General features: G+C 31.4%; 1 protein-coding gene across 1 annotated transcript; it reads left to right on the top strand.

Moving 5' to 3' along the window:
* Positions 1-2,333: 2,333 nt before the first annotated feature.
* LOC112511216 (probable strigolactone esterase DAD2) lies at positions 2,334-3,940 on the top strand. Its single transcript, XM_025116737.1, has 2 exons — positions 2,334-2,939; positions 3,239-3,940. The coding sequence occupies exons 1-2, from the start codon at positions 2,569-2,571 to the stop codon at positions 3,666-3,668; spliced, it is 801 nt and encodes a 266-aa protein (XP_024972505.1). The 5' UTR covers positions 2,334-2,568; the 3' UTR covers positions 3,669-3,940.
* The last annotated feature ends 12,249 nt before the right edge of the window (positions 3,941-16,189 follow it).

The raw sequence follows: 16,189 nt of genomic DNA, 5'->3' as shown, positions 1-16,189 counted from the left end.
AATGTGAACCTTGATACCTATTCAAAGTAACACGAAAACAAGTATCACGTGCAAAATCATATGTGATTTTACAATCATTTTAAAAGAAAATGTCCGATCGATTGCCACCTCTATCATAATCAACTATCGACCACCATCGTCTATTGCCACCACCACTACCGTTGTTCGCCACCTCCAACTTCTCCTCTAGTACAACAACCTCCTTCACCACCTCCACAACCACCGTCGGCCACTAACTACCACCGTCCATTCCAACCTTTACAACCACCATCGGCCACCGACCACCACCAACCATTACCACCAACACTACCACCGTTGGCCACCTCCAACTCCTTCTATATCGCAACAACCTCTTCCATGACCTCCACACCACCGTCGATCACCAATCAACACTGTCCATTGCCACCTCTACAACCACCACCGTTGGCCACCTCCAACCCCTCCTCTACTGCAACAACCTTCTCTACAACCACCATCGACCACCACCGTTCATTGTTACCTCACCTCCACCATAACCACCACCACCACCATCTTCACTATATCAGCCACAACTACTTCCTCCACCATTATCAACCGCCACCACCATCTTCATGTCATCTATAACCACCTTCGTCCACTAACCACCATTGCCTCTACCTCCATAACCACCGTCGACCACCGATCACCATCGCTCATCGCTGTTACTACCGTCGTCCACCACCACCTCCACCATAACCAAATCCACTCCACCATCACTATTACTAATATTAATTATATCAAAATTTTCATTCAAAATTGGTACCATTATATATGTATGTATTCATTTATATGAAAATTGTATACAAATATTTACAAATTAAATTCTTTAATTCTTTACTTTATATGTGTTATTTAAACATGATATCAGATACAAGTCTTAAGTCACGACCTGTCATGAATATTGCTACAACGAGTGTTTTAAAACACTGAATAAATTGTTATATCATAAACTCATTAACTTGATCCTTGAGAGACTCATTATATATACACTCACACAAAAACCCAATCATAATTGTAATCAATTATCTTAGAAAAAAATACATAAATCCAATTCAGACACCTCTTTGAAAACCAACTTTTTGGATTCAATGAATTACAAGAAAAATATGTTTTGCTTTACTTTTATACCATCAAACAGTCATTGATTTGATCATTGATCAAAAGGTCTCTTTGTTTATTTGTTAAGAAATTGTTTTCTCAATTGTTAAAACCTGTATGAATTAAGTCGTTCTTATTGATAAAGATTTATGTATAAATAAAGATAAATTATTATTTATTTTATGTGTAGAATAAATAGTCTGAATGATATAAATTATCATTTATCCTTCTGTATAGATTAGGTAACCTTATTTTGAGAACTCTCCAAATCGTGAAATCTCTGAAAACTGATGTATCATGTGCTATTTCACATGATTCATTTTCCATCTATGACTATAATTTTAATGTACTGATTAATATATATATTTGTTTCACAACGTGTTTGTTTTACATGTACTCGGTTTACAATGTGGAACTTTTTGACGTGTTTGTGAAACAAAAAATACATGTAAAAAAGTTTTGTGAACTGAGTACATATGAAACAACACATTGTGAAACAAATATATGTTAATAGATACATTGAATACTATACTTAGATGGAAAAGATCGTGTAAAACAAAATCTTGAGTTAAAAGTTCTGAGGGATCTTACAAAATATTAATATGGACAAGCCCTCATTCCCAATAACCAGTTCTTTTTGTGAGGCTAAATTCTTTTTGTAAGGCTGTCTTTTAGAGTTCTCATATGATTAAACCGCTAAAACACCATTTAATCTAACATAACAATATAAATTATTTCTTAACTTGAATTAAAATCAAAACCGTGGTGTACCATAATACATGAACTATTCATAATAAATATTAAAGAAACCAAATGATATTCATTTGTATATCAAAATAAAATACTTATTTTGTATATTTAAAATAAATGAATGGTTGAAGAAGATATGGCAAACAACCATTTGGGGCACGAGCTATCTGATTTAGGGTCATTGTATTAGTTTAAATTATGTAGAGGCTTTATATGTAACAACTAGCTGGTAAAGTTAGCTGTTAACTAATAAATTAGGTAATGACATAATCATGTTTGACAAAAATAGCTGATAAGCTAGTTGAGAAACATAAAATGACAAAGAATGACATATTAAAATTAGTCAATTCTAAAATGAGGCTTTTACGTTTCTCATCTTAACTCTTATTTTCACGGAAATCCAACGGTCTAAACCTTATTCTAAAAAATATATAAAAAAAATAAGGGATTATAGAAGATAACTTTTAAGATAACATTTAAAATATGGAAGCATTTGTTTTGCGCGTGAACAAGGAAAATCGTTGGTGCGTCCCACTGAAAATGGATGATACTTCACTTTGGTCGCTATAAATATTCCAAAACGACATCACTTCTCCATCCCCAAACCAAAATAAGCGGATAATGTTTTCATATCCCATCAGAAATAACGAAAGTACTTGATCTCTCTCTCTCTCTCTCTCTCTCTCTCACACATACACAAAGATGGGCCCCAGTCTTTTGGATGCACTCAACGTCAGAGTCGTCGGCTCCGGCAAGAAATTTCTCCTTCTGGCGCACGGATTAGGCACCGACCAGTCCGTTTGGAGTCGCATTCTTCCCTACTTCCGATCTCACTACAAAGTCATCCTATACGATCTCGTCTGCGCCGGCAGCGTCAACCCTGACTACTTCGATTTCCGACGCTACAACTCTCTTGACGCCTACGTCGATGACCTCCTCCAAATCCTTGATTCGCTCGGCGTCGATCGGTGTTTTTACGTCGGTCACTCGCTTTCGTCAATGATCGGAATCCTTGCCGCCATTCGTCGTCCTGAGCTCTTCTCCAAGCTCATCCTTATCGGTGCTTCTCCAAGGTATTTCTAAATTATGATAAATCTGGTACGGAGATGGAGATTGATACGGTTTATGTGAATGTTGTTCAGTTATGCATTAAATTTTGGTGAATTGTGACAAATGATTATCTAAAAACGAATTTGTTCGGTTTCAATTTTGGAATAATTGTTCCTTTCAGTGAACAGAACAAATATTCCATTGAAGTACCGTGAATTCCTTCAGTTTCAACTTTGATTTATTGACATCTAATTTGCTTCCAACTTCAAAGTTGGATGTTAATCATCACTCGAACCTAATCTGATCTGTGACCTAATTTCAGGTTCTTAAACGATAAAGATTACCACGGCGGATTCGAAGAAGGCGAGATCGAGAAGGTCTTCCTAGCAATGGAGGCAAATTACGAGGCCTGGGTGAACGGATTCGCTCCACTAGCCGTCGGCGCCGACGTACCGGCAGCCGTACGCGAATTCAGCCGGACGTTATTCAACGTTCGGCCAGACATTTCACTCTTCGTCTCTCGAACAGTTTTCAACAGCGATTTGAGAGGAGTACTAGGGTTAGTGAAGGTGCCGTGCTGCATAATCCAAACGGCAAAAGACGTGTCAGTGCCGACATCGGTGGCGATGTATCTAAAGGAACACCTTGGAGGGCGGAACACGGTGGAGATGATGAACGTGGAAGGCCATTTGCCACATCTGAGCGCTCCGGCCTTGTTGGCCCATCATCTGAACAGAGCCCTTTCTAGATGATAAGTTTGCAATTTTTCTTTGTGGGCCTTAATGAGCCTAACTAAATGACTATCTCTATAGTCTATAGTTTTATCCACTTTTAAGAATATTGGCCACAGGTGGTGACACCTGGCGAATACAGTGGACAAATGGGAGAAGGATAATCTTCATTTGATGAGGCGTTTTTACTTTTTATTTGTCCTTGGTGTCGTACGAAAAGTCGAATATCTGATTTTAAGTTGAAGTTTTTGGACGTTTATTTTGGTTTTACAATAATAAATAGCATTGACTAAGGTGCCGTCTACCAGACGTTTATCCGGGTAAGCGTTTATCAAGTCAAGAATTTTATCTGGTAAGAACGAAGACAAGAATCTCAAGTCTTACCCAGAATGTGAAGTCTATGACTTTTACCATGGTTAGCGTTTACCGGGATAAATTGTTGCATACGATGCGTTTTAATGAATAAAATCTTGTCCGATAAGTAAGCGATAGTGTTGAATTTTACTGGTAAGTGCTTATCAGGTAAGCGTTTAGGTAAACGGCCCCTAAAAGCAAATTAATAAACGTCATAGATAAGATATATAGATAAGTTTTTTTATAATTAATAAAAGTAAATTCTAATTTTGGTTCATGAGGTTTATTAAATCTTGCTTTAAAAATAGTGTCCGGTCATTCACTTTCCTTGAAGGCATTATTGTTTTTTCTTTGGTTTCCTTGATTTTATTTTAATTTTTTTTAAAATATATTATCTTATATTATATATTTTCTATTAAAAAGTATTATATTATATATCATCATGATATAATTTATTTATTAAATTATATATATACAGACATTAAAAACTAGATAGAGTTTACGACCGTTAGACCTGTCTTGTAGGGCCCGTTATGAAAGCGGACCTGGATTAGTATTTTCGAAGAAAAGGGTGGGCCTGTGTAGCTTGTTAATATTTTTATAGTTAAAAATGAGAAAAATCCAAAAAAACCAAATGAACTTTCTTGTTTTAAATGATTAAATTTTTGGACAATTTTTTGAATGAATAAGTCATTGGACTTTTGAAAATTTGTTAAATACATCATTATTACTTAAAAATATAACATGAAGCCTGTATATAGTAGGTAAAACTACAAGATTAAAAAAGATCTTGAAATTTCGTTAAGGAACAAGGGGACAGAAGAAGGTTTGATGATGGGGTGGAGATGGTCTTTGAGCGGCGAGTGCTGGTGGTTTTCGTGAGGGAGAATAAAAGGGAGACAGAGAGGCATTCGAAGCCTGATACAGTTTCAAGTGCTGGTAGGGATCAGAGATGGAGGGCGATTCAAGGTAAGGAATTGAGAGAGGAGTAGCCCATGGTAGTTGGCGTCGATGGAGAAGAAGGATCGACTGAAGGATGTTGTTATTTGTGAATGAAGTGGGTGAGACATCGTGGATGAAGTTGTTGGTGGAAGATGGTGGTGTCGCACGGTGGTCGCAGGGAGGTGTAGACCATGATGGCCTGACGACAGGTAGTGGCTTGCAACTAGAGATAGTCATCAATGGTGAATGGAATTGAGGAGCCAGCGATGATGAAGTACGATGAGAGAGAAAGCAGGTTGTTGAAGAAGACGGTAAAAAGATGGAACAGTAAAACTAGGGTTTTACCTTTTTTACATTCCTAAAATAAAAAAAAACTGTTTTTGGTTTTTCAAATTTTTTGAACTTGAGAAAACGAAATTAAAAAAAATAAACAGATAAACACAAATATAAAAAACAAATTAACTCGCATAGCAGGTTGGATATCCAGGTTAATAAAAAAAAGAGTCGAATTTGCCTTCAACTTTTCAAATTCATATAGATAATAAAAGAGAAGATAAAAATGTCCTTCACTCAAGAGACAACTTTCAATGGAGATAGCAATGTGGTACTACTTTCAAAGAAAAATGCAAACCGTAAGTATGATTTCTAGACTAATGAAAGTTCAAGTTCCACTTTCAAACTTTTCAATAAACCTCAGGGACCAACATTAGAATTCACTCACACAATGAACCTTTTTGTCATTTACCCATTCATTCTGCGGCAGCCGCTATTGCCACCATATTCAACTTCTATCAATGAGCATGACTCTTGAAACAGAGGGACTCGTAAACTATTCAACGTCATTTTTTAACGTTGTGTTTTTGAATTTGAAAAAGAAATGAAAGAGACGGAAAATAACGGAAATGGAAAGAAATGAAATGGAAAAAAAATATCATTTATGAAACCGAAATAATTTTTCATATTTTTAAGCCACAGAGAAAACAAAAGAAAAATGTCAATTTCTCAAATATATCAGTTCTATTTGTTTTTCTCATTTTTTTTGTTATAAGAATATTTTTGTCGTAGAAGATCACAAATTCCTTTCAGATTTTTCTCTTTTTCCTCTACATCTGAGAGGAATCATATATGATATAAATATTTTTTTTGTTTTCTTCTTTTTTCGTCCTTCGTTTTTCTTTTCCTTCAAAGATAAGATTTGGGAATCATGGTTTTTTAGTAATTTAAAACTCAATGACTTCCACTGTTACGGAATTTATTCCTAATAATGTATGACTTGACGACTGACGAGTGTTGTGATGAGGGTTTAAGTGTCTTTTTCTTGTATATTCACCTTAAATAAACTAAACGTGTCAGTGTCTTACACCTATTCCTTCAGAAACTCTAGAAATCCATTGGTTTGCTGTCCAAAGCAATTTAGTCATGTTGTTATGTATTGTAACTCTCGTTGATCGTTAAAGAGCGATGCGCTATGTACAAACAAAAACGACATGTATTTTCATTGGCATGGTATGTGATCTTCTTTCATCAAATGAGTCGTTTCGTCGATTCTTGGATCTGTAGTCATGTCATCTAATTCTTTTCAAACTTACGTTAAAGCAATTGAATTTAAGCAAGTAATCATATTTAGCGAAGGTGTCCAAAACTTTGGGTTGCACATTTTATATACATATATAATTAGTGTTTATAGATATATAGATATAGTGTTTGGACGCCATGACAACAACCAACTGACTATTAATATAAAACGAAAATCCCATCAATCAACTCACAACACAATCTTGAACGTCAATGTACAACTTATCGAAGCTAAACAAAATTCAACATAATCGTAATTCAATGATTTGGTGATGGAAAAACCCTAGAACTCAACTAATGCTATCAAGTACCAAAAGGTCATTGACTTAGTGGTAGTACCCAAGTTATTAGTAGAGCCCAACCTCCTAGAAAGTCAAAAGTTCAAATCTCACAAAATGAGAGGCAGAAAAGAAAAAAAAGGAAAGCAACGGAATTTTTTTATTTGTGTTTTTGAGAGCGAAGGGATATGAAGAAAATGAAAAGAAAGAAAAAAAAAATTCTTGAGTAGGAGAGAAATGAAAGAAAATACGTCATTTTTCACTACAACAAAATTGGTTTTATACGACGCCCACAATCTTTAAGTGTCTCAATAGACCGTTTTATATGACTTAATTTATATGACCAAAATATAAAATGTCCTATCTAAAGGTGTTGTAATAAGTTTATATGACGCTTTTGGACATCTTAACAAGTTTTTGAGGACATTTTTAATACAAAATATTGCATTAGCAACTTTATAGGACACTTTTGAGAAATTGTCCTATAAACTCAATTTTTTATTGGACACTTGTTTTTATAGGACAATTTTTCAAATAGTGTCATATAAAGTTGATAATGAGACATTTTACATTGAAAATGTTCTAAAAAACTTATTACGACGTCAAAAAACGTTATATAAACTTATTACAACACCTTTAGATATAACACTTTATTTTTTTGGTCCTATAAAAAGATCTATTATGACACTTAGAATTTGAGAGTGTCCTATAAACCCGATTTTATTGTAGTGTTTCAAATATACTCTCATTTATTTTACAACAGATTGTAATTAGTAGGTGAATGTGTAATTTATTAAAATACTTTTTTAATTGTTATTACTTTTTCCCTCCATTTTCCTCTAAGATTCGGAAAGAAAGTTTGCTAGAAAAATCAACATTATTTTCATTTATTTTCTTAAAAAAAACTCGAGATTACAAGTTTTTTTGTATTTCTTCGTAACAGGTGGGCTCAAGAACACAACGTTAGAGTGGGTTACATATATTGGGTCGGGTCTTAATTGGGCTCTCCAAATCTATTAGCTTTTTAAAATCGGGTCATTAACTGGGCTCACTTTCAATTCTCAAGGGCTTGGATTTAAACCGGGCCTGGCCCAATCCATTTTTATTTATTGAGCTTTCGACAAAAATATTAGGCCCAATCTTATGGTTCTTCTTCTTCGCCTTTTTGTAAGGTCCCGATCGATCTTGATTTTCTGGGATCTAGTACTGACTCGGTCTATATTTTTTGTTGGGGTTTTGTTCATTCTAATGTCGTAACGTATGGACTGTTTTATGTTTTTTTGTTTGTTTTTCTTTTGGTTCAAATGATTAATGATTGACTATTCTAACAGAGTTGACGTCTAATTCTGCATTCGAGCATTTGTGTCAATTTAAAACATGTATTTGTGGGTTTCCTCGATGATCAGATTACGTGCAACTAGATAAATCTAATATGTTTGGTTGCTTTTGTGTTTGTGACTCTTTTTGTATCGATTCAACATCTCCTATCTGATCAAACATTTGTAGTCATTGTGGATCTAAGTCTGGATTTTAATAAGCACTACATTTGAACTGATAATATGTGCTTGATCCATGTGTAACTCAATGATCCGTCCTTAATATTCTTTGAGACCTATTTATAGGACTTAGTTTATAAGACCAAAAAAATAAAGTGTCATATATAAAGACGTTGCAATAAATTTATAAGACGTTTTTTGACGTCGTAATAAGTTTTTTAGGACATTTTTAATATAAAGTGTCCCATTAGCAACTTTATAGAACACTATTTGAAAATTGTTCTATAAAAACAAACGTCCTATAAAAATTTGAGTTTGTAGGACACTTTCTCAAAATTGTCTTATAAAGTTACTAATGCGACATTTTGTAAAAAACTTATTAAGACGTCCAAAAATGTCATATAAACTTATTACAACACCTTTAGATAGGACGCTTTATATTTTGGTCATATAATATAAGTCCTATACAATGGTCTATTGAGACACTTATAAACCCAATTTTATCGTAGTGAAAATACGAAACAAATGGCAACCACGTTTTGAATTTCAACAAATATAATGAACACAAATTCACAAATTGATAGTGAAATAAACGCTAAATGACAAACAAAATTATTTATAAAAAAATAAAAAAGAAGTTTAAATATCGGGAAAAGTTTGTAAAAAAAAGGTTTATAACTGAATAATTGATTTTAAGATCCATATATCGACTCACATTATATATCATTTATATAAGTTCATATATATATATATATATATATATATATATATATATATTCAAATAAAAAGATTTTGGTGACTCAAATTAGATATGAACATTTCTTTCGTATATTCTCACCATATTTAGTCTTCTCATTTGAACATTCATCTATTTTAGTATTGATATATCTGATTTTAATATTCACATATTATTGTTGTAGAAGTTTGATGGAAATATTATACTAAGAAAACCTGAATATTTTTGTTGTGAATCCGTAATTTCAGAACACAAGCGGGATTTCTTATGCATACCAACCACCTAAATAACAAAAGAGGTGAAAGAACGAAAACACCATTTACTTAACAAACAGATTCTAACTTAGAGGACCTTTTTCAAAGCAAAAAACAAACCGTAATAACCACCTCTGTAGTTATTGAACTTCAGGACAATGTTAATAGTTTTGGAATCGATCATGTCTTTGGGTGTTTTCTCATTTCATAGGTCGGAATTTTCTTTTTCTCAAAATAATAGACAGTGACGGATCCAGAAATTCACGTGAGTAGGGTATTAGGGGTATAAAAAAAATCTGAAACTGAATAATTCACCTGAACCAAAACGGTTTCATGTTATTCGGTTTAAGGGTTAAATAGTTTGATTAACCGAATAATGTAAGTATACCAACAAAATTAGCCGTTACGAAGAGTAAATATTTATGTTTTTATCCATGGTAGTTAAAAATTAAAATTGAGCTTTAAGTTACTTACATCCTAATCCTAATCAAGATGAAATGGAAGTATACCAACAAACATTTATGTCCAAATGTTGAATTCACATTTGTCAATTTTTAAATATTTTATAGGATATTTTTCACCTGTATTTGTATTTATGCAATTTAATTCAAAGATATGATTGAAACTTGAAGAAAAATAAATGCTATCTTTTTATATGATTCAACACATGGGTTTACAATTTTAATTCTTCCATAAATGCTATCTTTTTATATGATGGTTTATTAACCACGTGAAACGTACCGTTTCATATTTAAAACTTTTTTTTTTATAATAAAAAAAATAAGTCCAATCAAATGAGAACTAATTAGTTTGTGATAACCGTGAAGTTCAACATGAGCCAATCATTTTATGATATTAATTGTATTATCTTAATTAATAAGTAAATGGAGTTTAAGTAAAATCATTAATTATAATTTAAATATTTTTCTTATTTAATAGTTATCAAATTCGGTTTCAAGAATTTGGTTTCCTTAATTATCTCAACAAAATTGTATCACGATCGTGTATCACATTGTGGTTGTGTGTGGCATAAAACTCCGATCACATTCGTTATCAACCCATGTTCAAAACGTTATTACAGTAGTATCACAATTGGTTTTGTGTCTTACCGTTATAAATTCTTGGGTATCACAGCATGTATCATATTTGTTTTGTGTTTTACTGTTAAAAATTCTTGGCCAGAGAGAGAGAGAGAGGGAGAGAGATTTTAAAAGACTAATTTACCCCTATATATTATCAGTAAATTTAAATTATTTGAAAATTAATGAATAATTACCAAAATTAGTATGTTTAATAATAACCATTGATTATTAATAATGTGTGGTTGAGATTGGATCTCACAATTATTACAAACAATCGAGTTCTCCATTGATTGGACCCTTATATATATAAATATAAATATATATATATATATATATATATATATATATATATATATATAGGGGAGCGATCAAATGCAAACCACTCAATTTGTACAAACCGTGCAAACTTCATTCAACCAATCATAATTTTTTATTTTGTTCATTTTTTTGGTATTTTTGAGAGGTTGATTAATCATTTTATTGTGGAGGGTGTTAATCATAGATATTATCATCTTCATTATTTTAATTTTAGAGAAATACATGAAACAGTTTCATTAATTTTAGAGAAATACATGAAACAGTTTCATTAAGTATTATGTGAAACAATTTCATAACCATATATGAAACAATTTCATCAAAAAAGTATTATATGAAACAATTTCACCAGATTAAACAATTTCATGAAAAAATTTCATAAGATTAAACAATGAAATCGACGAATGAAGATGGTTTGCACGGTTTACACAAATGAGTGCAGTTTTCATTTGATCACTCCTCTCTCTCTCTCTCTCTCTCTATATATATATATATATATTACAAAGGAAAACTTAAGATTTATCTTAATAAGATCGAATTGTTGTATTCAAAAAGTACATTTCCGATACGATTCTTAAGTTTATCCCATCGTTAATTATCTTCCTATATACAGTCCTTAACACTGAGTTGAATTTCATTATTTGCCAATCAAAAACAATATGCATGATCAAATCATTTAAATCTTTTCAAATTCCATTATGTTTTACATATTTTATTATTTACAAATACATGTTACGGACCAACATACACCCTAAACTGTACCTGGATTATGGGGAATAGGTTTATAAATTATTGAAGTGACTTAACAAAAATAGAACGTAAGTTTTGAGAGATTTATATTTCGTTAAAATAAATATTAAACATGGTGTTATGATATTTATAAAAAAAAATATCGCTAGAAAAGAGCAAACACATGGACATTAATTATGAGATAGATAAATTTATCAATTCCTCTATTATTAAAAAGTAAAAGTGTCATTTAATTGAAAATGTATAACAACTGTACATTCTAAAGATACGTGTTATTTTCATCGTAAATATTTATTTTGAGACTAATATTGTATATGTACATTTATTTTTGTATTTGACCCATTCAAACTTATACTCTATGCCAATGGTGTTGATAGGGCCCTTGATCATATGAAAATGCAAAACACATGAATGGCCTTAATATCATGAATTTGTGCATCAAAAGGTTTGTAATCGATAATCTCTAAGCAGACCGACACCGTCCAACTCAGAAGCATCATGTGAAATTAAAATAAATACATAACAATCCATCAAATGGTTGATTTAAGAGGCCAATGCTTAGAGAGCGTCCTAATTTGTTTATACTATGTTGTGCGCGTCGTGGTGGCAATAATATGAGTTTATTAATTTTGATGATTGATTTAAAGAGAATGGTGATTTAAAAAACAATAATATGGATTTAACTCCAATTTGTTCTTTTTTTTTGTTAACCTGGATATCCAACCCACTATACGAGCCAACTAATCTCAGGACGACCACCTGCTTTGCAAATAGCCCGGAGTCACCGCATTTGAACCTCCGTGATCACAAGAGGATTCCAATTTTTAACTCCAATTTGTTCTTAAAACATGAAGAAATGAAAATTATTTTTATTTAACAAAGGGAGAAGGAAATATATAATTTAGAAACAAAAGAAAGCATTAATATAAAAAACAAAATTTGAAATCATGAAAAACAGTTTTCCACACGTTTTTTTTTTTCAAGTTTTAGTCACTACAATTGATTTATTACAGAAAACCTTTTAGGTACGTTGTTTATTTTGGTTTTCGTTCATTTTCTTAACGATCGTTATGTTTTAAATAGTTAAGTGCCCCATATGCCCTCTCACGAGGGTATTTCCTTCTTTCTCTACTTCTAGGCACCGCAAAAACTAGCCCACGTGCACTCATTTCTAAGACATGGCACAATCCATGATGTTAGTACAAATATGGAATACAGACCGCCATTGAAGATGAAGATGTTATTTCTAGTTCAAGCTTGAAGACGAGTTTGTAATCTTCTCAAAATGTTTCCCATATTAAGTCGCAAAAGATTAATGCTTAAACAAAGTTACAATTTTCTTCTTCCGGGTCGATTTAAAGTAAAAAAATTTAGGTTTGTAAGATAGATAATGTTCCAAATGTGGGTTCGATGAATGTGAATGATTTTATTGTTGCTGGCTTGACTATTCACCTTTACACTCATTCTCTGCCCTATATTACAACGATATGAATTTTCACTTGTAAAATAAACTGTAACCACTTTGGTAAGATTGATAAAGGCTACCATCGCACGAATGATAATATTGGTTTGCTCGGATCAAAATGATAAAAACCCTGTATTTTTTTCCAGCACAAACAGAGAAAATGAAGAGAGAGAAGGATTAGTATTTATAAGATGTCACATCATATTTAGTTATTAAAATGTCCTTATGTGAGGGGAATATGATGCAATTTATTAGGAGGTTGATAGACATAATTAAAGGGAGGAATAAATATCAAGATAGAACTTGTTATCTCATTTGTCTTTGTAATAAATGACTTGTAGGGAACTAAAAGAACCCTTGTGTCATGCACAAAATCCATAACTTATTCTATGAAAAATATAGCGATAAAAATGATACAATATCATGTTTTTTTCTCGATATATTATGTACCAATAAATTGTAATAAGTATGCAAAATTTTAGGTAAAACTCATCTATTTCGTAGTGTATAAATATTATATACTTCAAATAATTCATTCTTATTACTTAAAAAGATAATTATAATTTTCGTTCCTATGGATTGTAGAAACTCGAGTTTTCATCCCTTAACTTCATTTATTACAAATCTTTAATTCTTTATGTTTTCTTCCCTCCCTCTGACTACGAACGTTAACTGCCACCATTAAGTGCTGCCATGTGCTCCTTACATAATAAGCATTTTTGTCATTTTGCATCTTAAATCTGACGTGACATCTTTAGGGATAGGAAATTGTTCAAAATAGTCATTTCAATCTTATACATTTACCTCTTAGCCATTTCTCTCCCAAAACTTTAAAAACATTTCACTACCTTCGCAAGTAGCAACCAAAGTATGAAAAAAAGTTTCTGAATATTGTCCGTAAATACAAGGATCAAATATGTAAATTAGTTAAAGTCTAGAAGTGGCACTTCACCAACGAATCAAACATGCATGATGTTTTGATTTTTCATTCCCGAAACAAATGCGATATTGGAAGAGTGATTATAACAAATTGTTCATGTGTGCAACATTTATGCTCATATTTTTTATAGGGTTAAGTTCTCGTGAGAAAGGAAAGTTGAATCTCACCCTATATGTAACTTTTAATTTTAGAAGGATAAGACTATTAACTGATTAAAATAAAATAAATAATGTATACAAAGTTCTTTCAGCTTTTATGATATCTATATTTTGTTCATTTTGTAAAACAGGAGTGTTTGAAGTATCAATGAAACCCATATTACCAAATTATTATGAAATATACAGTATTTTTAATTTTAAATATCAAAATATGATATAAATGTATTGTTAATTTGACAAGCATAAGCTAACTTGATTATTTTTTTAGTATACTTTTGGATAAACATAAGCTAACTTATTGAAACACAAGTTGAAAAGACTTTTTAGAAGTTCTTTTTTAACATTTTTTTTCCAACTAACTCTGATTAATATTAATTTGAAATTCTTTTTATTGACATATTATATTATTTAATTTTTTTACTATCTTGTTTGAATTAATTAACATGTTATCTTATTAGAGATTTGTTTTACTTATATTATGAAATATTGTAATTGACTAATTTTTCAAGATTTCATTTTTGATCATTTTATACTTTTCATCTAGCTTATCAGTTTTTGTCAAACATGATTTGTTCATCTGTTAGTTTAAAAGTTAGTTTGCCAAACATAATCATTAACGTTTTCATATGTTTGAGTTTTTGTTTGCTTTTAGATAATCTTTTGTTTTTACCGTTAATAACCAAGTCCAAAAGTACAATTTAATCAATAGATCAATCACACTAAAGCGTCAAATAAAATTGTATTTTGTTTGAAGTCGGTCCAAAATGGTTTAAATATTCGTCAATGATCATTATATAACCCATAATATATATTGATTGTTGCTTATATTTTAATTTTTAAAAAGGTTTTACATCTTTAAGTAATAACCAGACGAATAATATAAAAATATTACATTTTAATTAACAGATGTTGTGTTTATAACTCTAAGGAATCTATGTTTAATTCAAAACATCATTTGATGAAAAAATTGACTGAGAAAACCACTAGGAAAGACGAACGAATTTATCAATATGTGTAATAATATTAATTATATAAAAAGGAAACTTATAGATACGAGAAAATAACCCATAATTTTGGATTTTCAAAATAAGAATTTGTATCAATTTTTCATTCTTGGTTTGCAATAAAAGTTTGCACCTCAATGGAATCTTCGAATGCACGACTAGTGTATATACGCACTCTCAGAGGCTTCAAGGTTACCCTGTGTAATGAGGGCTTGCTCTCACTCGGTTCACTTCCCTAAGGTATTTACTGGATTTTACGTTATATATGTACATAGATACATATATATTATGTGTATATTCATATTTAAATATACATCACATGAATAGTCATGAAAATATTTACATGTGACTCTTATTGATATGCACATTGTACATTAAACATGGCTTTGAATAACATTCACAAATATATTCAAATATGAAAATACATTACATATGTGTTCATTTTGATATTGACATGGACTTTCACACATTTGGATATTGACATGGACTTTCACATACTTGTACATGTGTGTGATTCATTATGAAAGTAGTTTCAAACAAGTATTATGTGTCTTGCTAGAATTTCTATTACAAATGATGTGTACATGTGAATATACATTACAAATTATATGTACACATGGATATATCTTACAAATTAGGGTTGTTTGTGGTTCGGTTTAAACGATTTAATCCCTTAGACAATAAACCAAACCAGTGAGATCCTGGGCAAGGCCTCCCAAAAATTTGAGGGCCTCAATTTTTTTGGGGCCTAATTATATATACTTTTGATTTTTAGTCTATCTTTTAGCTTAATCCTTTCGGCCTTCTAGCTTGGACAAATATGGTAGTTTAGCAATTTCACCCATTTTTCGATTTCTTCTCTCTTCAACCAGATTTGACGGTTCACCAAATTCTTGATTACTGTAATAACCGGGTTATATTATTCGAAAGTTTGAGAGTTGCTTTTGATAAGTTATAAAAGTTGAGGGGAAATTCTAAATATTAGTTTAAAATATCATAAGCCTTCACCGCCTTATATATATATCTATACTATATTATAAAGCATTTGGCTAAAACTCTTAAAAACTCTTAAAACTCTTAAAAACTCTTAAAAACTCTTAAAACTCTTAAAAACACTTAAAAACTCTTAAACCAGATTTCATCCCTATCCGATTTCATCCCATATCTGAATTTGTATAACTAACTGCAGATAA

Source organism: Cynara cardunculus (assembly GCF_001531365.2).
Source record: "Cynara cardunculus var. scolymus isolate 2C chromosome LG 4, CcrdV1, whole genome shotgun sequence".
Classification (NCBI taxonomy): domain Eukaryota; kingdom Viridiplantae; phylum Streptophyta; class Magnoliopsida; order Asterales; family Asteraceae; genus Cynara; species Cynara cardunculus.
This window is presented reverse-complemented; position numbering and strand designations above follow the sequence as displayed.

What these genes read in the sequence shown, in the direction of transcription:
- LOC112511216 (XM_025116737.1), top strand. Translation starts at nt 2,569, where the DNA reads ATGGGCCCCAGTCTTTTGGATGCACTCAACGTCAGAGTCGTCGGCTCC. An exon ending in CTTATCGGTGCTTCTCCAAG is followed by an intron (nt 2,940 to 3,238) that starts GTATTTCTAAAT and finishes ACCTAATTTCAG; the next exon opens with GTTCTTAAACGATAAAGATT.